At 44.9% G+C, this 27,694-nt stretch overlaps 1 protein-coding gene and 1 pseudogene across 2 annotated transcripts in view; one reads left to right on the forward strand and one right to left on the reverse strand.

The window, feature by feature from the left end:
* The window catches only part of apbb1 (amyloid beta (A4) precursor protein-binding, family B, member 1 (Fe65)), a 109,883-nt gene that overhangs the window by 21,620 nt on the left and 60,569 nt on the right, over nucleotides 1–27,694 (forward strand). The window contains exons 2-6 of one of the 2 annotated variants that reach the window (XM_067433052.1): nucleotides 15,213–15,984; nucleotides 25,752–25,942; nucleotides 26,043–26,099; nucleotides 26,177–26,250; nucleotides 27,385–27,445. In XM_067433052.1, coding sequence (XP_067289153.1) covers nucleotides 15,222–15,984; nucleotides 25,752–25,942; nucleotides 26,043–26,099; nucleotides 26,177–26,250; nucleotides 27,385–27,445 — 1,146 coding nt within the window. In that variant the 5' untranslated portion in view covers nucleotides 15,213–15,221. Of the gene's footprint in view, nucleotides 1–15,212; nucleotides 15,985–25,751; nucleotides 25,943–26,042; nucleotides 26,100–26,173; nucleotides 26,251–27,384; nucleotides 27,446–27,694 lie in introns of both variants that reach the window. The other variant, XM_067433051.1, reaches the window with a different exon arrangement.
* Nucleotides 4,968–6,406, reverse strand: LOC137062376 (craniofacial development protein 2-like; annotated as a pseudogene).

The raw sequence follows: 27,694 nt of genomic DNA on the forward strand, positions 1-27,694 counted from the left end.
TCCATATTGATAAGTATCCTAGCAGACATATGCCTTAAGTGAACTTTTTAAAGTTGAGAAAGACGACACGCTCTTGCATTAGGTCTTAAAGGGGCAGTAGCCTTTACTGCTGTCTGTTTAATAACAAACAAAAGATAAAGACATTACTGCTCTTGATTGAACAGCTTTCGTAAGTTTAATAAGGATTAATCTTTCATTTAAACATTTAAATATGCAGTTGTTTTACATTTGATTACTTTATTCAATTTCTGTACCTTTCTGCAGGCCAGTAGGCCTGTACATTATTATTTAATGTACACATGAGTGAGATCAAGTTAAACATTTTAGTTTGAATTTTATTTTATACTGTGCATTGTTGCAATGTGCTAAATAAATATTTGCATAATTTGTAATTGATTTATTATTCAATACTTTAATTTTAATTTATGCAATTGCAATGCCTTGATTTTTAGTAAAGTCATAGCATTAGCCATAAATGCAATGGTACTAATAATTAGCATAATTTCTTTAAGTGTTTTGGTTTTCGGCCTTGGTTTCCTCTTTTTCGGTTTTAAAGCTACACTGCGTGATATTTCCCCCCATCTAGCGGTGAAAAGGTATATGACCATCCAGTGAATAATAGTTTCTGTTCCTCTCAATTCTGATTTCGTTTTAACTCCTACGGTGGCCGATTTAGTCCAAGATTTACATGGCAATCCCCCTCTTCACATTCGACATGGTGCCATCGAGTGTTAAAACGCGAAAGGCAATGCTTGTATTTATGGGTATGTAACTCTTTGGCTAATGTACTTTCAAGATGGAGGAGCAACATGGCGACCGGCATTCGAACCCCTCACACGTATGTATTTTCATTGGCATATTATAAACTTACAAGAATACTAAAGAAGTAAATATACATTAATGAGCACATATATTTTTGAAAGAACTAAGTGTTTTTAGCTAAGAATAAACAAAAAAAGTTACACAGTGTAGCTTTAATCAAAGAATTTGAATTTCGGTGCATCCCTACTGACAATGTTCTGCTCGGTATGTCGTCAAAACGCTTCAGAAGATGCAAAAATGAATAGTTTCATTGTTGGGACCTAAAAACCTAAAACTGGAAGCCATAAAAGACCACAAATTATCGAAATGCCACATCCAGGTAAAAAAAAGAGTGCACAGAGCCCTACTTTTTCTTCGTCTTTTGGCTGTTCCCTTCAGGGTTCGCCACAGCGACTTATCTGCCTCCATCTATTTCTATCCTCTGTATCCTCTTCTCTCAGTCCGACTACCTTCATGTCCTCCTTCACTACATCCATAAACCTCCTCTTTGGTCTTCCTCTTGACCTCCTGTCTGGCAGCTCTAATCTCAGCATCCTTTTACTGATATATTCACTCTCCCTCCTCTGAACATGTCCAAACCATCTCAACCTGGCCTCTCTAACTTTGTCTCCAAAACATCTCACATGTGCTGTCCCTCTGATGTACTCATTCCTGATCCTATCCATCCTCGTCACTCTCAAAGAGAACCTCAACATCTTCAGCTCTGCTGCATCTAGCTATTCCTCCTGTTTTTTCCTCCTGTTTCTTTACCTCTTCTCCCTGTATCCTCACTGTTCCACTTGGTTCCCTCTCATTCACACACATGTAATTCTGTCTTGCTGCGACTAACCTTCATTCCTCTCCTCTCCAGGCAAACCTCCACCTCTCTAGACTTTCCTCTACCTGCTCTCACTACAGATCACAATGTCATCCGCAAACATCATAGTCCATTGAGATTCCTGTCTGACCTCATCTGTCAGCGCAAACAAGAAGGGGCTCAGAGCCGATCCTTGATGCAGTCCCACCTTCACCTCTGTCTCACCTACGGCACACCTTACCACTTACTGCTGTCATACATATCCTGGACCACTCTAACATACTTCTCTGCCACTCCAGACCTCCTCATACAATACCACAGCTCCTCTCTTGGTACTCTGTCATATGCTTTCTCTAAATCTACAAAGACACAATGCAGCTCTTTCTGACCTTCTCTGTACTTCTCCATCAACATTCTCAAGGTTAGGGCTGCACTTTTTCAAGTTTTTCATTAACCGTTAACCGAGGCCTTTAGCGGTTAAGTACTCGGTTAACCATAGTGTCCGTCAGGGTTATTATTTTTAGTTTATTAAGTTGACGACTGCCATCTCCGTAGTGAACGCGCCTATAGAGAGAAACGCACATCATGAATTACATAATCAGAGAGTAGCCTATTTGTTTTCGTTTTAAATTGTTAAAAGACATTTCAAGCTTTCTTAAGATATATTTCATGTCTGTGAGGCCTACGCTGAGTTTCGTTAAATTAGGATGAGATGCGCTCCAGTTCACGAGTAATGCAAGTGCAACGCCTCCCTAATTATGCCTGGGTGTTGGCTGTTGAGATGGGACTATAAGTTGCACTTTTTTCATGGTTTGGCTGGTCCTGCAACTTGTAGTGAGGTGCGACATATCAAATTTAATTCATACAAGAATAAACATATAGCCCCGAGAGAGGGCTCTATGCTGCTCCTGTAGCCTACCCTTGAAAAAGAAAATAATAATAATTGAAAACAGAAAAAAAGCTCTTGTGACCGAGCGTCCGTCCAGTGTTCGCCTAAAATACTTTGTCATAAGAAAAACAATAAACGACAGCCGTCTGAACATTCCTTCCTTTATTCTCCGTCACACATGTAAATCACCAACCTGAAAACCCCCAAAACCCGCTACACTCCAGTACCAAACAAGTGCGCATGCTCCAACCTATCTACGGCAAGCCCCGAGGGGAAAAATGCATTGCACACATACATAAGAGCGCCAGTGCGTACCAAATGAATACATTATGCGAGATCAAATAAAGTCTGTTACACTCTTAACTGAAATATTAACTTAAAGACAACAACTTAGAAAGACTGAACACAAACAAAATGCCCCCATAAAGAAAATCCAATTCTGCAAACAGTAGTTTGTTTTACTACAAAACTGCATGTAGTAAAATATGCAGCTGAGAACGATTCACACAGCGTTTGACTCGTGCGGCTGAGCCTCTCCCGGCAGAGTTCAAGCATCTGTGGACTCGTTCCTTCAGCTCTGGCCATCTTGCTTTCAGTGCGCAATTAGCTTTTTTTTCTTTCTACATTACAGTTAAAGTAACCTCTGCTTTTCGCTAGTCCCTCACAAGTTTCTCACTTCAAACTTGCTTTCTTCTGCTCCGTTATGCACAGCGAGGGCACGAGCGGATGCGGGCCTGTGCGCGCGGGCCCCGCTCTGCTTCTGCCCTAATGCGAATATTAAAGGGGGGGTGAAATGCTGTTTCATGCATACTGATCTTTTTACACTGTTAAAGACATGGAATCCCATACTAAACATGGACAAAGTTTCAAAAGTTAAGGTGGACGTTTGATGGGAGTATTTCTTTGTCAAAAATACTACTGTAATAGTAGTTAGTCATAAGTTTCGGCAAGTTTTTTGCAATCATGCGTCCCCTTTGACGTTAATGGGGGCGGAATTTGTATGGGCCGTACGGACAATTCTACCGGAAGAGCGTGAGAGAAAGAGAGGGAGAGAGCGAAAGCAACAGGCTACGCCCATCAAAGCGCTGGCTCGTAGGCTGCGCTGCACAGGTGATGTGCACAACTAACAATGTCACCAAAAAAGTGCGTTTTTGGTTGCCAGACCAAGACAGTCCTGCACAGATTCCCCAAAAACCCCGCGTTAAGGCAACAGTGGATGGAATTTGCTTTTCCGGATCAGCAACTGAATTGCGCGAATGTTTATATCTGTTCGCTGCATTTCGGTGCCGACTGTTTCATAAACGAGGCCCAGTTCGACGCCGGATTTTCCAATCGCCTAATGATAAAGGATGGAGCAGTCCCAACGATAAAGGTCCCAACGTTAGAACCGCAGGCGGTGAGTTAGACTGCTTCAAATGTCTGTGTTTTTGCCTATGCTCATCAAGTAGCCCAAACATGATCACGTATAGTTAATTGATCAATGGAGCATGCGATGTGTAGTGCGTGTACATTTGTTTAGCTGGCCACTATATGTGTAACTTTATGTTTGTGTATTGTAAAAGCACTCCAAACAACAATACACAAAGAGTGGGGAAATATGTTGAACTAAATAAGCACGCTTCTTCATTCAAATGCGCTACTATTCCGTGTCTTTCTATGTAAACACTAGCCTGCCTTGCAAAACCATGTCTACACAAACCACGCGTAAACACACAAACACACGTGCACAACTGCACTTCCCACATTTACACCTTCAAAGACAAAAATACGACGATATAATTCAAGTATAAATATGTAAATAACACAAGTCGCTAAGCATATTATATAGTTAGTGTATAACTTGTACCACATAGAGACGTCCTGCTCTAGTCGTTTTTGCTGCTGCTCCTGTTCAACTGCACTGCAGATGTATGGCTGTATCTGATTAAAAGCCATATTTTTATTTTGAATAAAGTTTTACCCGCTGTTAGGGATGACACAGCTTTACGACGCACTCAACACGGCGGCGCACACGTCATTATTTAGCTCCGCTCACACGATACGCCCCCACCCGCTCGGCTTTTTTCGGAAAGACTCGGAACAGCGCATCTTTCTTATATAATTATTAAAAAAATAAAGACTTTTCGGAGATATGCAGGATGCAATGCTACTCTATAGGTACTCAAGATTGACATGACACTGACTGAAACTGAGTGTTTCACCCCCCCTTTAATGCTAATTATTTATAGTCCAGTGCGACTTATAGGCCTATATGTTATTTTCCTCTTCATGATGTATTTTTTGACTGATGCGACTTATACTCCGGAGCGACTTATAGCCTGAAAAATACGGTAAACACTGCATTGCAATACTTGCATTTTCCCCCGTCACTCTCAATTTTAAAGTGCTCCCACGCAGTACTTTTCTTTGCCCGCTTCATGTTAGAAAACTGGTCATGACTTCTTGTGGATATTACAAATGTCTGGGAGCGCTCTGGCGGTCTTTAGTGGTGCAAAAATATATTACAACTAAATTCAAAGCATGCCATTGACGCCACTTAACCGAGCAAAATGTTTTACTTGGTTACGCAATTTTTAACGGTTAATCGGTTAATCATGGACACCCCTACTAAAGGCAAATAATGCATCTGTAGTGCTCTTTCTTGGCATGAAACTAGACTGCTGTTTACAAATGTCCACTTCTTCCCTTGGCCTTGCTTCCAATACTCTTTCCCACAACTTTATTGTATGGCTCATCAGCTTAATACCTCTGTAGTTTCCACAACTCTGCACATCTCCCTTGTTCTTAAAAATCGGCACCAAAACACTTCCCCTCCGAATGGCATCCTTTCACTCTCTAAGACCTTGTTGAACAACCTAGTTAAAAACTCTACTGCCATCTCTCCTAGACACTTCCATACCTCCACTGGTATGTCATCAGGACCAACTGCCTTTCCTCTCTTCATCCTCTTCAAAGCTCTCCTAACTTCCAGATGACACACCTAGCACCTTCCCACCCGTCTTCCTGATCACTTTGGCTGTAGTAGTCCAGTCATCTGGAAGCCCCACCTGACCACCTACCACCACTACTTTACAATCGCTAATTTCCATCAGATTACAGCGTCTACATAAGATATAGTCCACTTGTGTGCTCCTGCCACCACTCTTATATGTCACCCTGTGTTCCTGCCTTTTCTGAAAGTACGTGTTCACCACAGCCATCTCCATACTTTTAGCAAAGTCTTCCAACCTCTGTCCTTCTGGGTTCCTTTCCTGAAGACCAAACCTGCCCATCACTTCCTCATGCCCACTATTCCCTTCCCCAATATTTCCATTCAAATCTGCCCCTATCACTACTCTCTCACCTCTGGGAACAGTCTGCATCACTTCCTCCAACTCGCTCAAGAATCTGTCTTTCTCATCTTGCTTACAACCTACTTGTGGAGCATAGGCACTAACAACATTCAACATCACACCTTCAATATCCAGCTTCAGACTCATCAACCTATCTCACACTCTCTTTACCTCCAGAACATTCTTCACAAACTCCTCCTTCAGGATCACTCCAATTCCATTTTTCTTCCTGTCCACACCATTATAAAACAGTTTAAACCCTGCTCCAATGCTTCTAGCCGTGCTCCCTTTCCACCTGGTCTCCTGGACACACAGAATGTCAACTTTCCTCCTCTGCATCATATCTACTAGCTCTCTGCCTTTACCTGTCATTGTACCAACATCCAAAGTCCCTACTTTCAGTCCTAAACTCTTGCCTTTCCTCTTCTCTTTCTGCCTATGGACATGCTTTCCTCCTCTCCTTCTTTGACTAACAGTAGCCCAATTTCCACCAGTGCCTTGTAGGTCAACAGCACTGATGGAGGTCGTTGTTAACCCGGGACCCAACCGATCCGGTATGGAAGTCATATTCGTGATTCGCATAATGGATTTGGCAAAATGTTTACGTCGGATGCCCTTCCTGACACAACCCTCTCTATTTATCCGGGCTTTGGACTGGCACAAAAGGTACACTGGTGTGTGACCTCCTGTGGCTAGATTAGCACAGAGCCCTATTTATTTAATGAAATGTATATCAGTTCATGGTTTGTGTGTGTATAAGAGAGAGAGAGAAAATGTCGGTATTTCATTGAGACTTGAGATTAAATAAACTGCTTAAGTATTGTAGAGCTTGTAGTATTAATTTTTGCATACAGTTACACATTGTCGGTTAAAAGCAATAAAGTGGCAAGAAAGCCAATACTTTAATGTCAACATTTTTTTTTTCTGTGACACTTCTCTCCTCAGACCCAACGCAATGAACTGCATTGGTGACATTCTCCCATGGAGCATTTTTTCTTTTGTTTGGCATTCCTATTGCATTTTTTTTTGTTTATTTTTTTTTGTTATATTTTTAATCATTTGGCAGATGCTTTTTTCCAAAGCGACTTACATTGCATTCAATGTACACATTTTTACATCATTGTCAGTTCTTGCTTTTCCTGGGAATCGAACCCATGACCTTGCCGTTGCTAGCGCCACGCTCTCCTGGTTGTGCAAATACATCTAATGATGCTACTGGACACATCTTCAGTGATGTTCCTGGAATCATTGGGTGTTTCGGGTCTTTCAACATCATACACCCTCATCCAGGCAACCCAGCTGAGGCTGATCAGACCCCAGCTTGTGTCCAGTTGGCAAATCTAGCTACTTTGCCCCCATGGATCTCCTCTCTTGAGCCATAGCCATCTTGAGGCTTTCTCTGCTGCTTCGGTGATGTTGTAGATGGCTCTTCTCCTCCTCCCTCCATCAATGCCTAACAGACTGAAGTTTCTGCACAAGGATCGGGCCGCAAATCCCCTACTTCAGACTTCAACTGGGAGACACCTTGCTCTCCATCCTGCTTGCCGACACTCACTGACCAGTCCCTCATACTTGGTGAGCTTCCTTTCAAAGGCCTCTTCCAGGCGATCTTCCCAAGGGACTGTTAGCTCCAACAGAACCACTTGTTTGGTGGACTCAGACAAGAGAACAATGTCTGGTCTTAAGGTGGTGGTTGACATGTGGTTGGGGAACTTGAGTTGCTTCTCCAGGTCCACCAGCAGCTGCCAGTCCCTTGCAGTGGCCAAGATGCCTGCAGATGTTTTTGCAGCTGGTCTTGGCTGCTCTCCAGCTCTGATGAAGATGATGGCTTTCTTACTTCTGGAGAGACAGGAGCGCTTGGCCCACTCGACTCCTGCAGCAATGGCTTCAGCGATGGCCTTCAGCACCTGATCATGTCTCCACCTATATCTCCCCTCTCCCAGTGCCTTTTGGCAGCAACTCAGGATGTGCTCTAGTGTTCCACGCCTGGAGCACAGTGGACATGCTGGTGACTCCACCTTGCCCCATATATGAAGGTTTGATGGGCTGGGAAGCACATCATAAACCGCCTGGATGAGAAACTTGATCCGCTGTGGCTCTGCCTTCCACAGCTCTGCCCATGTCACCTTCCTCTCAATCACATTCTCCCATCGTATCCAGGCACCCTGTTGCCTCATTCCCACTGTCCTGCAGGTTCTCTCCTCCTCGACCACTGCTCTCACCTCCTCCTGGACTAGGCGACTCCTTTCCTTCCCTTTGGTGGTGTCAATATGGGGAATTGAAAAGGAACCCAGTCCAGCCCTGCCTCTTGTTACCACTCCTACCAGCCTGTTGTGATGTAATCTTGCTTCTGTTTGTTGAACCGCCCCCTCAGCCTTCCACTTCCGGCCAGTCCTAACTTCAATTCCAGCCTTTGCCACCTTTGCATCTCTTGAGTCTCTATATTGCAACACTTCCCTGGCTCTTGTTACCTTGAACTCTTCTTCCAAGGACTTGAGTGGCAGTTGCAGTTTGTTGCGCTGCCCATAGAGTGCGATGCTACTTAGACTTTTTGGAAGCCCCAGCCATTTTCTGAGGTGGCTGCTGACCTTCCTCTCTAAGGTTTCCACAGTCGAGATTGGCACTTCATAGATGAGGAGTGGCCACAGGATCCTGGGAAGAATGCCATGCTGGTATAGCCAAGCTTTGAACTTCCCTGGCAATCCAGACCGATCCACTGACTTCAGCCATCCATCCAGCTCAGTGCACGTTGACTGGGTGGATGCTGCGTCCCTCAAGGTGCTGTCAAACACCTTGCCTAAGCTCTTAACAGGCTTCTCTGTGATGGTCGGGATAGTTGTCCCTGCCACACTGAAACGGGACTTGTCATCTACCTTTCCTCTTTTAAGCACCATTGATCTAGACTTTGCTGGTCTAAAACGCATCCGTGCCCACTCCATTAGCTTTTCGAGACCCTTTAGAATCCATCGGCAGCCTGGTACTGACTCTGTGGTGACAGTGAGGTCATCCATAAATGCTCTTATCGGTGGCTGCCGTTGAGCTGACTTCGTCTTGGGCCCCCTGCACTCTGGTTCAGCAGACTTTATGAGCATGTTCATGGCCAGGGAGAACAGAATTACGGAGATGGTACAGCCTGTTATGATACCGATCTCAATCTTGTGCCAGCCTGATGTCACTGCCCCTGATGAGGTTCTCATCCTGAAATTGTTGTAATAATCAGCGATGAGGTGTCTAACCCTGGTGGGGACGTGATGTTTTGTCAGAGTGAGCTGCACAAGTTTGTGTGGTATTGAGCCATATGCATTTGCCAGATCGAGCCACAGCACTGAAAGATTGCCCCTGTTCTCTCTGGCCTCTCTGATAAGCTGTGTCACCACACCTGTGTGTTCCAAGCATCCAGGCATACCTGCAACTCCCCCCTTCTGAACTGATGTGTCGATAAACCTATTATTTGAGAGAAAGATGCACAGCCTGTTGGAGACAGCACTGAAGAAGATCTTGGCTTCCACACACAACAGGGAGATGATGCGGAACTGGTCTATCTTCTTGGAGTTCTCCTCCTTTGGAATCCAGACCCCTTCAGCAACTCTCCACTGCTCAGGAATCCTGCCCCTCCTCCAGATGACACGCAGGATCCTCCACAGGCGCAGCAGGAGTTTAGGACAGTTCTTGTACACTTTTTACGAAGTGCCGCTTGGTCCTGGAGCAGAGCTTGCTCGCGCTTTCCCAACAACCTCTCGAACCTCCTTCAGCTGCAGCTCTGCCATATTGAACTGCATACTTGGTCCTCCAGGATCTATCAGAGTGCTGCACTCTCCCAACTCCTGCTCTCTCGCTGGGTCACTGTATGTTTCCTTCAGGTGGTGATCAATCTCCTCCTTAGAGCAGATCAGCTGGCCACTACGCTTCTGTCCTAGCAGCTCCTTAGTGAACTTAAAGGGGTTGACAATGAATGCAGCCCGCTTACGGGCTCTTTTGCGGCGACGCCTCCGGAGCCACTCTGCCCGCCTGAGGATCCTGATCTTTTTTCGTAGGATGCACATCAGCTGTGCCAGGCCAGTGCGCTCCTCCTCTCCTGCCTGCTTGTATTGTCGCTTCAGGGTCTTCATCTCCTGCCTGATGTTATGGATTCTCTCCTCACGTTGGTTCTTAGAGTGAGGTCCTTTGGAGCCTCCTGCCTTCACCTCTTCACCGATCCGTTCGGATGCGATGCTGACGATGATTGTTGTCATGGCTTGCAGTTTTCCGTCAACCTCTCCCCTCATTGTCGCCTCCAGAATCTGGTCAACATCTATGTCAAACTGTTTCCACAGTGAGGACATGTTCGCTGCTGGCCACTTGATCCGCCTCCTCTCAGACTTGATACTGGAAGGAGTCATTTGCAACACTTGGAGGTTCCGGGCACTGTGGGGTGACTCCGGGCCTGGCTCCTCCTGCGTCTCACCAGGTTGAACACCTGTGCGTTGTGTTGGTCCTGTCCCTACCAGACACTTCATCTTCCCTTGGTGGATCTTTAGGCCTCGCTCGTTCTTACAGATCTTGCCACATGTACATTGCATGCTCGTATTCGTTTGTCCATTTCCTTGGTCTAGTGCTGTTGAATCCGTCCGGTTGGGGTGCTCATCCTCCCCCCCTCTCGGGCACCCCTGGGGGTATTTTTTCCTTAGGTTCTTCGTAGCTTTTTTTGGAGTCCTCCTCATAGAAGACACAGATTGAGTTGCCAGCCCGTTCTGCCCCAGTTACCATCTCTCCGAGCTGTCACTGACTCTCCAGTAGTCACCACCCTTTTCGTGGTTGCCAACCAGTCTTTCCTGGTCGTCACTGATTTAATCAGGTTAACGCTGTGCAAATACATCTAATGATGCTACTGGACACATCTTCAGTGATGATCCTGGAATCATTGGGTGTTTCGGGTCTTTCAACATCATACACCCTCATCCAGGCGACCCAGCTGAGGCTGATCAGACCCCAGCTTGTGTCCAGTTGGCAAATCTAGCTACTTTGCCCCCATGGATCTCCTCTCTTGAGCCATAGCCATCTTGAGGCTTTCTCTGCTGCTTTGGTGATGTTGTAGATGGCTCTTCTCCTTCTCCCTCCATCAATGCCTAACAGACTGAAGGCTCTGCACAAGGATCGGGCCGCAAATCCCCTACTTCCGACTTCAACTGCGAGACACCTTGCTCTCCATCTTGCTTGCCGACACTCACTGACCAGTCCCTCATACTTGGTGAGCTTCCTTTCAAAGACCTCTTGAGCTACAGGAAAGCATACAATATACGGTATGCTTTCAGTGCAGTGCAATGCAGTGAATGAACTGAACTATATTTGTTAATTGGATTCAACTTCATCTATCAGTACCTCAAATTCTGTGTTTGTGTTGTTCCTCTTCTTTGCTCTCTTTGCGATTTATTGCAGTGAGGAAAAAGCACACTCACATGATTTGTAAAGGGAAGTTTTGTCACCATATATTGCTATTTAGAGGCGTTTCCGATTGACACTGAACGTGAACGTGCATGGTACTTGAGCACGTGGGATTTATCCACAATGATTGCTTACTCACGTGCGTAAGAACTGTGTATGCATGTTTGATAAATAGGCTATGAATTTTCTTGTACTTAGAAACATTCTAAATTATCATAGGACGAAATATAGAACCTTTTCTATGCACTGTTGATAAATAAGGGTCCTGGACTTCAGTCAACCATGATTTTCTTTGGTTGATTTGGTTGACAATATACAACATATTACAATATAAAATGTATTGTCATACTGGGCTCTACAGTGCGACCATTTCACTCACATTTAATATATTTAGATCCAATATTAGTTTGTATGTGTTTGTGTGTGAAATGTTCATGTCATAGCATTACAGTGAAGGTATTAGGGATGCACCGAATTTTCGGCCACCGGAAATGGCCTAAAAGCGCACTTTCGGTTTTCGGCCAAAAGACTTTTATCACCGAAACAGTAAGGCAGAAATGTTGTGATGACGCAAACAGAAATCCCGACCTGCATGTGTTTGTCTAAAGCAACATCTACGGTGTGGACGTATGTGGTTCATCTCACGTCTGATAAGGCATCTATAATATAGGTTGTAACTTGAAAACAATGCTTTGTTCATGTTTCTGTCGATGGATACTAGGCATGTGCCGATATAAATTTTTCATGTTGCCATTAATTGCTGAAGTTTTATCATGATATACGATATTATCACGATATTGAACAGCATAACAGCTTTAAGAACTATTTTTGTAAGAACAAAAATAACTGAATGTTTAAATACAATAATGTACCAAAAATATATACAGCTCTGGAAAAAAAATTAAGAGTCTTTGAGAAATCACTGAGAAATCAATGTTAAGTGGTCTCTTGATTTTTTTCAGAGCTGTAAAAGTACAATTTTCAAACAGATTAAAGTGCAAAAGAATTAGCCTATAAAGGACAACAGGTAGGCTAACAAATTACAATAAGGTCTCATTATTTAATGCATTAAGATTGAGCAATAGCTACATTTGATACAGAAAGTATAATGTTTTTCGTAATGTTAGTTAAGAAATACTGATCATTGTTAGTTTTATCTTAGGTCCATTAAAAAAAGTTATTTTGATTTTAATGTTATTAAACAGTTACTAAGAAATTAACATTACTTAGAATGATTAATTTTTTATAAGTATTTTTCATTGTCAGTTTGGTAATAATAAATTAACTTGTTAACTAATGAAGTCGTATGTCTCAAAGTTTTACTGAACAATAAAAAATAATTAGAACCGTTCTAATCATTAGGGCATGTTGTAGTCCACATTAAAACGTGTTTAAAATGTTTAAGTTTGAAAATAAATAGCCTATTAAGTCTTTAAGTATTACGTATTTGGCGCTGTGATGAACAACATTGCGATTATAAAAAACGAATGGCTGTTTTAAAAACTACATGCGTTTTTTTTTTGTTTGTTTGCGGGGTTTCCGGGGTAATCGCTGCATTCTGCAGTTCATCAGCGCCCTCTGCTGTCACTGAGCGGCACTTCAGCAGCGCGTCTCCTTCACTCGTTCATGTGCTTCTCATTTACACCTGAGCGCTTCCCTTTGACGCAGAATACAGCGGTGTTGAGCATTTATACGGTTGATGGGCAAAATATTCTTGAGTGCATTATAAAAAAAATTATAAATTGTTAATAAAATATTATTTACGATATTTTAAAGTGCCCACGATAACAATATCGTGCATATTCATTATCGTGATAAATTGCATTATCGAAAATCGGCACATGTCTAATGGATACATGTGCTGGCTCCTCAGTGCTAAACTACAACAGCAGCGATAATAAAAGAAAAACGGGCAAAAAAACTTTGTAAACTTCGATGCATGCGAGTGCTGCCGTATATCCAAATATGACCAGTCACTTTCGCCGTCATTACACGCAATGAGGACTCGTGCGCGCTGTGAGAAGATTTATCTCTGTGCATCCTCCGAGAGCGCGCACTCGTCTCACAGCATGCAAATATCGAGTTCTCTTTCAAGTCTTGCGCGTAAATGGACAAACTTACACAAGAAGAATGTCAACTTCTTCAAGAAATTGACATACTTGAAGATGCCCTTGATCAAGCTTTTTTTTTTTTTTAATCATTAGCCTACTTTACTAGTCTAATTGGGTGGGCAGAAAGCTATGCTATAATCAGAAATTATATATATTTTTAGCAAAGTAAGAACAAATACAACAACTAAGAAACAAATGTGTAGGCTACAAAGTTGCACAAGTCAGGATTAGTGTAAAAATGCGCGTTAAACTCACAGCTCATGCAGTGATGGAGCGCAGCATTCTAAATAGAAACACTCTGTGTCAAGAGCTGCTCGTGTGAACACTGCACTTCGTTTAATTAAATATCTTCGAAACGTTTCATTTAAAAGTGGACATTTCAAGCTTTCTATACGCATATTTCTCATGTCTGTGAGGCAAGTAGCCTGCTGAGTTTTGGTTTATTTATGAGACGCGGGCTCCAGTGCATGAGCAATGAAAGCGATCACTCCCACGATTTCATCTCACAATTATAGTCTGATATTCGCTTTTTATTTATTAAATCCAGGCAATTTGCAACCTTTTTTAAAATTAAGATACATTAAAAAAAAGAAAGAAAAAGAAATGCTTTCTACAAAAAAAGTAATATTAAACTAAATATAGCCACCAAAATCATTTCTGATCATCGCATGTTTGCACTTATCATAATCAGATGAATTATTATATTATTAGTATTATATTATAATATTTAAACATAAATATGAAGGAATAAAAACACATTGTTTAATGGCTACAACAAAGTAAGCTACAGATAAATGTCTGAGCTGGATTTGAGCAAACATCAGTTTACCGGTGAGCGGTTCATGAGTGCGCGCCTGTGGATTATTGAGCGGAGTCAAGTTAACTTTATTTATATAGCGCTTTTACAATGACGATTGTTTCAAAGCAGCTTCAAAGTATTAAACAGGAAAATATTGCAACAAAATTTGATTCGGCTGTACAGTGGCTTAAACTCATTTAAAGGGTCAGTTCACCCAAAAATGAAATTGATGTCATTAATGACTCACCCTAATGTCGTTCCACACCTGTAAGACCTTCCTTCATCATCGGAACACAGTTTAAGATATTTTATATTTTAGTCCCAGAGCATAATGCAGTCAATGCCCACTTTACTGTCCATGTCCAGAAAGCTAATAAAAACATCATCAAAGTAGTCCATATGTGACATCAGTTGGTTGATTAAAGTCTCTTGAAGCATCGAAAATACATTTTGGTCCAAAAATATCAAAAACTACGATTTTATTCAGCATTGTCTTCTCCTCCATGTGCCTCCAAACAGAATCAAACGGTTAATGAATCAGTGAATCGATCAATGATTCGGGTCGCCAATGTCACGTGATTTCAGCAGTTCGGAAGTGCCAAACTGCTGAAATCACGTGACACTGCATTATGCTCTGGGACTAAAATATAAAATATCTTAAACTGTGTTCCGATGATGAACGAAGGTCTTACGGGTGTGAAACGACATTAGGGTGAGTCATTAATGACATCAATTTCATTTTTGGGTGAACTAACTCTTTAAGTTTATCAATGTTAGTTTTAACATGAGTCTCACCAGTCCGCTTCGCTGCACTTTGCTCATTACAGGCTCGTTCTTGTCAAAATGCCCACGTATTAAAAAATGGTCCGGTTTAAATCAGGCTCGCGCTCATAATTATAGTTAGTGTCAGGCCGGGCCACAACGTGCACGGGCTCGGGTAGGGTCGGGCTTGATTTTTTTTGAGCCCGATCTAACCTCTACTAGAAGGTATGGCTTAAAGATGCATATACTGTATATAATTTAATGTGTGGTGTTGTTACAGATCTGTGTGATGTCTGTGAAGAGCCCCTCAGACCTGCTCAATAAAAATACATACATTCCACCTTCACTGAAGCTTGACCTCTGCTTATCATATGAAAGAAAGTTGGGCCTGAAAGATACTCCTGGGTCAACCTCTTTCTCCTCAAAGAGTCAACATAATTACACCAGCACTTCCATCCAGATACTCAAAGGCATTATGGGAGGACTAGATGATGATGCATCTCTCCAGCACCAGGAAGATGAATGGAGCAGAAATCAGGAAAATGAACATAGTCTTCCAGTCTCTGATAGCAACACCAAGTGGATGAAGGAAGATCAGAACCAAATATGCAAGTTAACAGAGCAGCAGCAGCAAGACCAGAATCTCAACCTGGTTGAAAACAAGAATGAATCCACAGATCGAAACCCAAACCAGAACTCACAGCGGCGAAATAAAGAGAAGAACAAGACCCTAAAAGCACTCTGCTCTGACCTGCATGACTGGGTGTCTGATGAACCTCTTCTGATTTACTCTTCTACCACCATGATGGAGAATAATCTGGAAAACCAAGAGCAGATTGACAAGGAGGTATTAAGAGATAAAGAGGAAAATTTAAAACCCAGTGGATGCTCAAACACAGACCCACCTGAAGTTCAGAAGAAAGGTGGCGAAGCCGGCAGCAGAAATGCTTGTTTGCTGTTCGGCAAGAATGGCGTTACCAGTGATGAAGATTCCAGCTGCATGTCGCTGTCACAGGGAAGCACTGCAAGCAGCACTCCTGATGAAGAACCAGGTATGTCACACAGAATAGATGATAACCTTAGTAGTATCCATCTCAGATAAAAGTAATTTGTGATCAATTACTCAAACCACAGAGGTAGTTTGAAACACATGACATTTGTAGTGTATATGCTAATCTGTTCTGAAACATCCCATTAACACTGGATTTAAAATATTTGCCAGTAATGAGAGGCTTTAAAATGAAATTTTGGAAAGTCAAACTACTGTTCACACTTATGCATTATACACATTCATATCGAGCCTACTGTTAATGCCACTGGTTGTGCTATTTGATAATGCAAAACAAACTTTGAGTTTTGTACTTCAGCTAAAAATGGAAAAAATAAACTGTAGTCAGATTAAACAGTGTTTACTAAACCTCAAACAACACACTTTTTTTTTTTAGTCTGATAATGGTCTTGGATCATAAATGAGTTAGATTGATATCTTGATCCAGATCAATCATATCCTGCTGACTTTTGCTCCATTTTACTACATCTGGTAACTACTGACCTGTGACATATATTGATTTAATGTCAATAAAGAATATCTAGCTTTGTTTGTTATTGGAACTGTTATCAATTCAGTTTCATTGAATGTTTTACGTTTACATTTAATAATTTGGCAAACCCTTTTATCCAAAGCGACTTACAAAAAGGGGAGAGCAATAGAAGCAACGAAAAAAACAAGGGCAACAACCTGCAAGTGATGTAAGGAATCTCAGTTAAACAAGCACAGTACACAAACAAGTTTTTTTTTTTTTTTTTTTACTAACAAACAAACAAGCAAACAAATTTAATGGATAGTGAAGTGCTAGTCTTTATTGGTCAGGTTTAATTGGAAAAGATGTGTCTTAAGAGGTTTTTTGAAAATGGCTACAGACTCGGCTGTACGAATTGAGATAGGCAGGTCGTTCCACCAGGTGGGAACGGTCCAGGAAAAGGTCAGAGAGCGAGATTTCATGTCTCTTTGGGATGGAACCAAGAGGCGTAGTTCACTTGCAAAATGCAAGCTTCTGGAGGGTGTGTGAAGTCTGAACAAGCGAGTCTAGGCATATTGGTGCAGAGCAGTGGTTGCTTTGTAGAGCGGCCATTGGCAGCCAGTGCAGTCTGATGAAGAGAGGCATGACGTGCGCTCTCTTCGGCTGGTTGAGACGACAAGTAATTCTGTCTTTGCAAGATTGAGTTGAAGGTGATGCTGCTTCATCCAGCCAGAAATGTCAGTCAGGCAGGCAGCGATACAAACATTAACTGTAGGATCATCTGGTTGAAATGAGAAGTAGAGTTGAGTGTCATCAGCATAGCAGTGATAGAAGCAGCCGTGTTTCTGAATGACAGAGCCTAATGATGACATGTAGATGGAGAAGGGAAGTGGCCCAAGCACTGAGCCCTGGTGGGGAACTCTAGTAGCTAGATGATGAGATTTAGACACTTCACCTCTCCACGACACGACACCCTGTAGGACCTACCTGAGAGGTAAGACTTGAACCACTGGAGAGCAGTTCCTGAGACACCCGTCGTCTTAAGAGTTGACAGGAGGATCTGGTGGTTAACTGTGTCAAAAGCAGCAGACAGATCCAGAAAGATGAGTACTGAGGATTTGGAAGCTGCTTTTGCCAGTCTCAGTGCCTCAGTAACCGAGAGCAGGGCTGTCTCAACCAATCTAGCTTCAAAAGTGGCCACTCGACTGTTCTCCAAGAGGTTGTTCTGTTCAAGAAACATAGACAGTTGATTGAACACAACTAGCTCAAGTGAGGGTTAACAAATAGCTTAACCTTCAGAGAGGGATTTCTTAAGCTATGGGGTTACCCAAGCCTTCTTAAATGCTGTGAGAAAGGTTCCTGTGTGAAGAGAAGTGTTGAAAATATGAGTAAGTGCAGGAGTAATTTAAGAAGATATGGCCTGAAGGAGGGCAGAGGGTGTAGGATCAAGCGGACAGGTACTAGGGTGAATGGAAAGGATGAGTTTAGAAATATCTGCCTCGAGAGAGCAGAGAGAAGGATGGGAGCATGTGTGTGTTAGTTGTTGAGATGTGCTTGTCAGTTTGTGGTGAGGAGAACTGGTTGCTGATGAGGGAGGTTTTGTTTGTAAAAAATGATGCATCAGTTGTAAGAGTTGATGAAGGAGGGGGAGGAGGAGGACAAAGAAGAGAGGAGAATGTTTTGAGGAGTGTGCGAGAGCCACAGCAATTGTTGATTTTGTTGTGGTAGTATGTTGCTTTAGCAGTGGAGACATTTGTAGAGAAAGAAAAGAGAAGATACAGTGATACAAGGTAAGGTCAGTAGAGTTTTTAGATTTCTGCCATTTCCTCTCTGCCGCCCTGAGTCCAGAGCGATGTTCATGGAGAACATCAGGGGACAGAGGGGGTAGGGCAAGCTGGTCTGGATGAAAGGGGACAAAAGCTGTCTAAGGGAGAAGTTAGAGAGGAGCAAAGAGTGTCAGTAGCACTGTTAGTGTCGTGCTGAGAACTGAGCAGGTGGAGAGAGCGAGCATAGATTACACTAAAAGCTAATCTGCGGAGGAGTGTGTGTTATGTTTGGAGTCAGTATGAGGTTAAGAGTTATGAGAAAGTGGTCTGAGGTGTGCAATGGAGTAACTAAAGTGTTGTCCATGGAGCAGTAGCGTGTGTACACAAGGTCTAATTGGTTACCTGATTTGTGAGTAGCCGTAGTAGATACTAACTTAAGGTCAAATGAGGTCAGTAGAGTGGTGAAGTCTGTGGCTAGATAGGTGTGGCTTGATAGGTGTTTATCAAGATGGATGTTGAAGTCACCTAGCAGAACCAGTGGAGTGCCATCCTCATGGAAGTTAGAAAGTAACACATCCAACTCCTCCAACAATTTACCAAGGTGACTTGGAGGGCGATAGACCACTACAACGTGGATTTTAACAGGGTGAGTAATAGTGATCGAGTGTGATTCAAATTAACTGCCCAATAGAGATGGTAAGGGATCAAATTTCCAATCATTTGAGATAAGCAAACCAGTACCCCCACCCCTCCCAATTGGACGAGGGGTGTGTGAAAATGTAAAATTAGTTGAGAGGGCAGCAGGAGTTGTAGTGTCCTCTAGTTTTATCCAGGTCTCAGTTATGGCCATGAGGCTGAGCTGTGAATGAGACCCAATAGATTAAATAAAGTCTGCTTTATTTACAGCGGACTGGCACTTCCAGAGACCAATAGGAATATTTGTGAAATGTTTATTCATGGAAAGCCCTTTGAGATGCAACATCTCGTTTTCAAGGGGGACCAAGAACATACAACAGATACAGTACACTCAATACAATACAAAACAAACAAAACAAAACATTACAAGACAAATCTGCTCAAAATTCCCCAGAACCCTCCCAGAACCATTTCAGAGTCTGCAGGGTATACAAATGTTTACAAAGACAACTGTTTCGGGAACCATAACAATTACAAAAACTGACCATCAGCTTACAAAACAATATATTTCAAGGAACCATTACAATTAAAAACATTTACAATCAGTTTTCAAATAGTTTGACAAAGCAGTTCTAAAGGAGCCTAAAGTAGTATTAGATTTCACAGATGGAGGCAGATTATTCAAGTCTGAAGGAGCATTATAACAAAAGGACCTCTGACCAACTACTTTGCACATATCAGGGACTGTAAAAGTCAGGCATTGAGAATGTCGAAGAAAATAAATTGGAGTTTATTGTACAAAAAAACTTTTCAGATATGGTGGTAAGTTCAAATAGATGCATTTAAAAATAAATTTAAACCAGTGATACTGTCGTCTTTTATCAGGCAGCAACCAGTTAATCTGAATATATAATTGGCAATGGGGAGTTCTATATGGACACTTTAAAATGAACCTACACAGATTATTAAATAGATAGAATATAGAGTGTAACAAAGTTCGTATGTGTGAGGAAGGAAGAGGACACGGGGGTCGGCTGGACGGTTGATGCTTTCTCTTTTATTTGTATCTTAATAACCAACTGCACACTCAGCGTGTGCTTTCCGTCCAAACTCAAAACAACAATAATCACTTCCGGGTCGGCACTTCCGGCTTCCGGTTTCTCCGTTTTAGTGTCTCTGGCATCAACCGTCCGACTCTCTCTCTCTCTGGTCTCCGGTTCCACCGATGTCTTATACCCTCTCCGCGCTCATTATTGGAACGAGAGACAGGTGTTATTAATCTGCTTCCAACCCACTCACTTACCGCTCGTCCCGCGGCTCTCTCTCCCGCTGCAGACCTCGCTGAACCACGCCCCCCTTGCCACATACCCCCACCGCCCGACTGCCCGGAGAGGAAGCCGACAGCCATTTCTGGAGAGGAAATCGGCCACAGCCATCTGAGCACCCGGCCTGTGGACCACCTGGAACTTAAAAGGCTGAAGAGCTAGATACCAACGGGTGATCCGCGCGTTGGTATCCTTCATGCGGTGGAAGGTAGTAGCGGAGGGTGAGAACGGCCCACCTGATGGCAAGGCACTCCTTTTCGATGGTGCTGTACTTAGCCTCTCTCTTTGAGAGCTTGCGGCTAATGTACAGCACCGGCCTCTCTCCCCCCTCCACCTCCTGGGCCAGGACTGCGCCCAGCCCCCTGTCCGACGCGTCAGTCTGCAACAGAAAAGGGAGAGAAAAGTCAGGGGAGTGTAAAAGCGGCCCGCCACATAGAGCAGCCTTAACTCGGGTGAAGGCCTGCTGGCACGGCTCCGTCCATTGGACCGTATCTGGTAGCCCCTTTCTAGTAAGGTCAGTCAAAGGGCTGGTGAGGTCCGAATAATTTGGTTTAAACCGTCTATAATATCCCGCCAGCCCCAAGAACTGCCTTACCTCCTTTTTGGTCTTGGGTCTCGGACAGGTTGCAATTGCGGCGGTCTTATCAATTTGGGGACGCACCTGTCCATGACCCAAGTGGAAGCCCAGATACCTTACTTCCACCCGCCCAATTGCACACTTCTTCGGGTTGGCCGTGAGCCCCGCTCCCCTCAGCGACCTCAAGACCGCCCTGACATGCTGCATATGCCGCTGCCAATCGTGACTGTAAATCACGATATCATCCAGATAGGCAGCAGCATATGCGGCATGGGGACGCAAAATCCTGTCCATGAGGCGCTGAAAGGTAGCGGGCGCCCCGAACAAGACGAAGGGAAGCGTGACGAATTGGTGCAATCCAAACGGCGTGGTGAAAGCTGTCTTTTCTTTGGACAATGTAGACAAGGGGATCTGCCAATAGCCCTTCGTTAAGTCCAGTGTCGAATAAAATCGAGCCGTGCCCAGCCGATCAAGCAACTCGTCAACCCGCGGCATTGGATACGCGTCGAATTTCGACACTGCATTCACCTTGCGGTAGTCCACACAGAACCTGACCGAGCTGTCGGTCTTAGGGACCAAAACGATCGGGCTCGCCCAGTCACTGTTGGACTCCTCTATTACTCCCATATCGAGCATTGCCCCTAATTCTTCCTGAACTACTTTTTTCTTGTGTTCAGGCAAGCGATACGGCCGGCTGCGAACTACCACGCCCGGCTCGGTCTCGATATGGTGCTGAATTAAGTTGGTACGTCCCGGTAGGGGCGAAAACACGTCGGCGAACTCCGCCTGTAGCTTTGATAAATCAGTGAGTTGGGACGGTGAGAGGTGATCTCCCCCAGGGGCCAGCGCGACCGATTGCGCTTTGATGCTCGCCTCTGGCCCGAGATCATCCTCTCCCCCGATCACCGTCGCCAACAACACTGATTCCACCTCTTTCCATTTCTTAAGGAGATTGAGGTGGTATATTTGACGTGCCCCGTTCCTATCGGATCGTATCACTTCATAATCGAGGTCTCCAACCTGTCGTGCGACCTCAAACGGCCCCTGCCACTTTGACATTAATTTAGAGCTCGATGTAGGGAGTAAGACGAGCACTTTCTCTCCCGGTGTGAATTTGCGTAGTCTCGTACCCCTGTCATATGACCGGTTCTGGCGGTCCTGGGCTTGCAACAAATTCTCCCTAGATAGCCGCCCCAAGGTGTGGAGTTCTGTTCTCAAGTCCAGCACGTATTGAATTTCGTTTTTGGCCAAAGAAGGTCCCTCCTCCCAAGTTTCTCGTAGGACGTCCAGCACCCCCCGGGGCTGCCGTCCGTAGAGAAGCTCGAAGGGGGAAAACCCCGTGGAGGCTTGTGGGACCTCCCGCACGGCAAATAAGAGGGGTTCTAACCACCGATCCCAATTTTTGGCGTCTTCCTGCACGAACTTACGGATCATGGATTTAAGCGTGCGATTAAACCGTTCGACCAAGCCGTCCGTTTGTGGGTGATAGACGCTTGTTCGAATGGATTTAATGCCCAATAAACCGTAGAGTTCGCTCAACGTGCGTGACATAAACGCCGTGCCTTGATCAGTGAGGATTTCTTTCGGAATCCCCACTCGGGAGATTAGACGAAACAGTGCGTCCGCAACACTCTTCGCGGAGATGTTGCGGAGAGCCACTGCCTCCGGAAATCGGGTTGCGTAGTCCACGATGACTAACGCAAAAACGATGTCCGCGTGCGGATCGCTCTAATGGCCCGATGAGGTCCATCGCAGTTCTCTCGAAGGGGACCTGCATTAATGGAAGGGGGCGCAATGGCGCTTTTGGGGCGGCCAGTGGATTCACCAACTGACATTCAGGGCAAGACGCGCACCACCTGCGCACATTGTCATGAATGCCTGGCCAAAAAAATCGGGTCATCAAGCGATTCAGTGTGGCCGCCTGCCCCAGGTGGCCCGCCATCGGGTTCGAGTGAGCCGCCTGGAAAAGCATTTCCCGGCGGCTCTTTGGTACTAATAACTGGGTTGTATCCACTTTTGTCTGAGTGTCTTGGGTCACTCGATACAACCGATCTTTAATTATGGCAAAATAAGGTGCGTGACGGGCAATGCGGGTTGGAGAGACTGACCGTCGATAGCGCGGACCTGCTGAAATGCATGTTTTAGGGTCTCATCTTGAGACTGCTCCAGAGGGAAGTCATCGCGGTCCGAGAGAATCAGTCTCTCGACCCCGCTCGGTTCCTCTGGAGCTGTTCCCAAGGGTCCCGTATCAGTCTCGCCAACCTGCACTCGCGCCGCCCCGTTCCTAGCCTTGTGCTCCCAAGCGGCATCCGCGCATAACGACCCCAATAACGCCGCAAAGGCGGGCCAATTCATCCCCAGAATTAGCGGATGCCGGAGGTGGGGACTAACCGCCACCTCGATGCTATGTTTTTCTCCCCTGAACTGTATCGTGACTGGGACCAGCGGATACTCCACCACATCCCCGTGCACACACCGCACCTTAACCACGCGGCCAGTATCCAATGCCCCAGGCTGCATCAGGCTTTGATGGATCGAGGTTTGGTTACATCCTGAATCCACCAAGGCCTGATATGTACCCCCCTTGATACTCACAGGAATTTGGTACTCTCCTGCTTGATCGGGGGTGGTCCGCTGGAAATCCGGGACCCGGATCATTGTCCCGACGTCCATCATCGGACATCGGTCCACAAAATGATCCGGGTCGCCGCACCGCCAGCAGGCCAGCCCAGGCCTACCCGCCGCCCCTGCGGCGGGGAGTGGGTTGGAAAATGAGCGCGGAGGGGGGGTGGAACCAGATCCGTTATCCCCGCCCGACCCCAGCAGCCCCGCCCCCCTGGGCGGGGCCCTCGAACTCCCGTAGTGCCCTGGGCCCATTCCACCCCGGCCTCTGGGGGGAATGCGAGGGGGCCCCGGAGGGCGGGACCTAGGGAGAGGGACAGGGCGAGAAGGAGAGACAGAGGGGGGAGAGAGAGAGTGAGAGGTTAATAGGGGCTCGCCGACCCCCGGGCACGCCACCAGGTGGTCCTCCGCCAGATTGATGGCCGTCGTCAGCGACGTGGGCCGGTGGCACTGGACCCACTCGGCAGTCTTCTTTGGTAGCCGAGCGATGAATTGCTCCAGTACCACCAGATCGACGATGTGGTCCACGTCGCTTCCACCGGCCAATAGCCATTTGCGGCAGGAGTCCCGGAGCTGCTGGGCCATCGTGAAGGGTCGGCCGGCCTCGCCCCACTCCAGCGAGCGGAATCTCTGGCGATGCTGTTCAGGGGTCCGACCGACCCGCTGGATGATGGCCCGCTTGAGGTCTTCGTAGTCCAGGAGGTTCGCTACCGGCAGTTGTTGGGCGGCCGCCTGGGCTTCCCCGGTGAGCAGAGGAATCAGGCGCACCGGCCACTGTGCCCGGGGCCACCCGCAGGCCTCCGCAGCTTTTTGGAACAGGTCGATGAAGGCCTCCGGGTCATCCTGTGGCCCCATCTTATGCAGGGGCACGTGGACCGGTGCGCTGGTCAGCCCGGCGGCTTCGGTACGAACCTCCCGGTCTATCCAGCTCTGGAACCTCTCGCGGTCCTCTTGCTGGCCTTGGACGATGGCCGCGAAGCGGCGCTCTTGGTCCGCCCGAAGGTCCAGCATAGCCTGATGTTGATCCTGGTGGAGGGCCGCGAGAGAGGTGATAATGTCCGCAAACGGCGAGGCGGAGGGCGTCTGCATGGCGGCGGCGCTGTCCTGCTTCCCTCCCGGGATTCGGCACCAATGTAACAAAGTTCGTATGTGTGAGGAAGGAAGAGGACACGGGGGTCGGCTGGACGGTTGATGCTTTCTCTTTTATTTGTATCTTAATAAACAACCGCACACTCAGCGTGTGCTTCCGGGTCGGCACTTCCGGCTTCCGGTTTCTCCGTTTCAGTGTCTCTGGCATCAACCGTCCGACTCTCTCTCTCTCTGGTCTCCGGTTCCACCGATGTCTTATACCCTCTCCGCGCTCATTACTGGAACGAGAGACAGGTGTTATTAATCTGCTTCCAACCCACTCACTTACCGCTCGTCCCGCGGCTCTCTCTCCCGCTGCAGACCTCGCTGAACCATGCCCCCCTTGCCACATAGAGTAAAGTAGTTGAGGATTTTGTTAGACTACGCAGATTATTAGGATTGCGGCATCTCACTCGTACAGAACGTGATTTGCGAGTGTTAGTAGAGATTTGAAAGCACATGTTGAATACAGGTCAGAGAAATGGCCAGATAGAAAAAGCTGAACACAAATAATGGAAAGGAAAACAATACTCAAGTGGGTTGTCGGAGTCCTTGCTCGAGAGGAGTTGAACAGGGAAGAGTTGATGTCTTTACACTCATCGGTCTTCACACAAGGAGGGCTGCCGTGGACTATCACACTATTTATACTCACCTGAGTATCATTATTGAAAGCAGTTGGGAACACCCCCAAACAAATGTGTTTACACATGTGGCAATGAGAACAAACGCTAACTCCACACACACACACACACACACACACACACACACACACACACACACACACACACACACACACACAGTCAGCGAGAATACACCATAACTAGTAATATACGGGAATGCACTACACAGACAAACTTATCTAACAACAAATGAACAAACAATCAATGAGAAGTAAAAAAAAAAAAAAAAAAAAAAAAAGCTGTCTTCTTGTCAATCGATGCTTCTTCTCTGTTTTCCCCTTTTACCTAAGTAGAGTATAACAAATAATATAGTGGGAAACATACACATACGCAATATTTCACTAAGCATCATCTGTATGCCTGAGATGTCAGTGTGACAGATTATATTAATTGGATCTAGGAAATGAACATTCTGCTTGAAACATATACTACAGCAGGCACATAGCTGTGCCTCTGTATAGAAAAACGGCCATCTGCCTCACCTGACAACTTGTGATCAGATCATTCAAAATGTTAATACCAGGTGTAAACAGGCTCAAAGAGAATGTTTCATTGTTGTTTGTAGAGTCCTATTGGGATTGCAGTGCATTTGAAACAGACACGGACCTGCCCACTGGTTGGATGCGAGTGCAGGACACATCAGGCACCTACTACTGGCACATTCCTACAGGTACCACTCAGTGGGAGCCACCTGGGCCCCTGGAAGAAAGACCAGCCAGTGCATCGCCTGCACTCACTCCCGCTGATGAGCCACAGGTGCACACGTCTTGCAAATTAATATTACATATTACATACAAGTATTTTTGTAACCCATGTTAATTCTAATGTCTTTGTACATGATCACATTTGTAATTAGATTACATGGAGTGGTGTTTCACAACCAAACACATTCAGTGTTGAAGAACTGTGGCAGGTAGGTTCATAACGGAGTCAGACACACACACCTCATTCTGTTTTTTAAGTCCATATAATGTTTTTATTGTTCAGAAGGAGGATATAGCTTCTGATGAAAGTCTAAAGGAGTTTGAAGGAGCGACTCTACGCTACGCCTCCATCAATCTCAGGTACCACATTAATCAACCATCACAGACTTGTGACGCTGAGCATGACACAGTATTATGCCACAATAACATTTACATTGTGTTGCATTTATGCATTTCATGGACACTTATTAAAAGCCACTCACATTAAAGGGTTTGTTCACCCAAAATGAAAATGTAATGTTTATCTGCTTACCTGCAGTGCATCCAACATGTAGGTGTGTTTGTTTCTTCAGTAGAACACAAATGAAGATTTTTAACTCCAACCGTTGCTGTGTGTAGGTCATATAATGATGTGAATGGGTAACATTCTATGAGAGCAAAACAAAAAAACATGCTTAGAAAACATGCACACAGAGCCCTGTGGCTTATGACGACACACTGATATCTTGAGACACAAAAAGATCAGTTTTTGTGAGAAATCGAGCCATATTTATATAATTTTTCTCCTCAAATACAACGCTATATTCAACAGCCTGGAACGCGCGCCACTTCTGCTAAGGTCAATAAACACAAGCGCTGGATATATGCGCCCCACTTTCGGTTAGGTCAATATCCACGCTCTGGCTCGTATATCATATCCAGAGCGTGGATATTGACCTTACCGGAAGTGACCTGCGTTCCAGGCTGTGGGTATAGCGTTGTTTTATATGTACAAATTATATAAATACTGCTCAATTTCTCACACAAACTGATTGTTTTGTGTCTTAAGACATCAATGTGTTGTCATGAGCCATATATTGTCTAAGCATGTTTTTTGTTTGGCTCTCATAGAACGTTACCCATTCACATCATTTCATGACCTACACACAGCAACGGTTGGAGTTAAAAAAATCTTCATTTGTGTTCTACTGAAGTAACAAACACACCTACATGTTAGATGCACTGGGGGTAAGCAGATAAACATCAAATTTTCATTTTTGGGTGAACTAACCCTTTAAGACCTGGGGGTGCCCAATCCTGTTCCAGGGGTGGCCAATCCTGTTCTGAGAACCCACCTGAACCATCAGATTAATATCTTCAAGAACACTTTATAATCACAGAGTAGTTTGTGAGAGCAGGTTTGGTACAAAACTGTGCAGGAAGAGAATATGATTGGGCACCCCATCTCTACTGTTTAAGCTACTGACCCTTCTCTATGTGTCATCTTGTGTGCAGTTTTTCTCAGTCTGAGGAGGAAGAGGAACAGACTTATGTCAGCAGTAATAAGGGGGCAAAGGTAGATAATGATTACTGACCACATACACAATAGGGCTGTCAAAATTGCTCAAAAATGACGTTCGAATATTCCCTCTAAAACAAGCACGAATTTTCAAACTATTCGAACATTGCATGCGCATTTTGTCAATCACGCGCATTACGTCAATAACAGGACAAATTAATACAAAGAGACAATATCTCTTCAGTCAGTACAGAAGCCTACACTTTAATGTTTCTGTTTAACATTAAATCAAATGAGGATACAGTT

The sequence above is a fragment of the Pseudorasbora parva genome, chromosome 23, assembly GCF_024679245.1.
Source record: "Pseudorasbora parva isolate DD20220531a chromosome 23, ASM2467924v1, whole genome shotgun sequence".
Taxonomy (NCBI): Eukaryota; Metazoa; Chordata; class Actinopteri; order Cypriniformes; family Gobionidae; genus Pseudorasbora; species Pseudorasbora parva.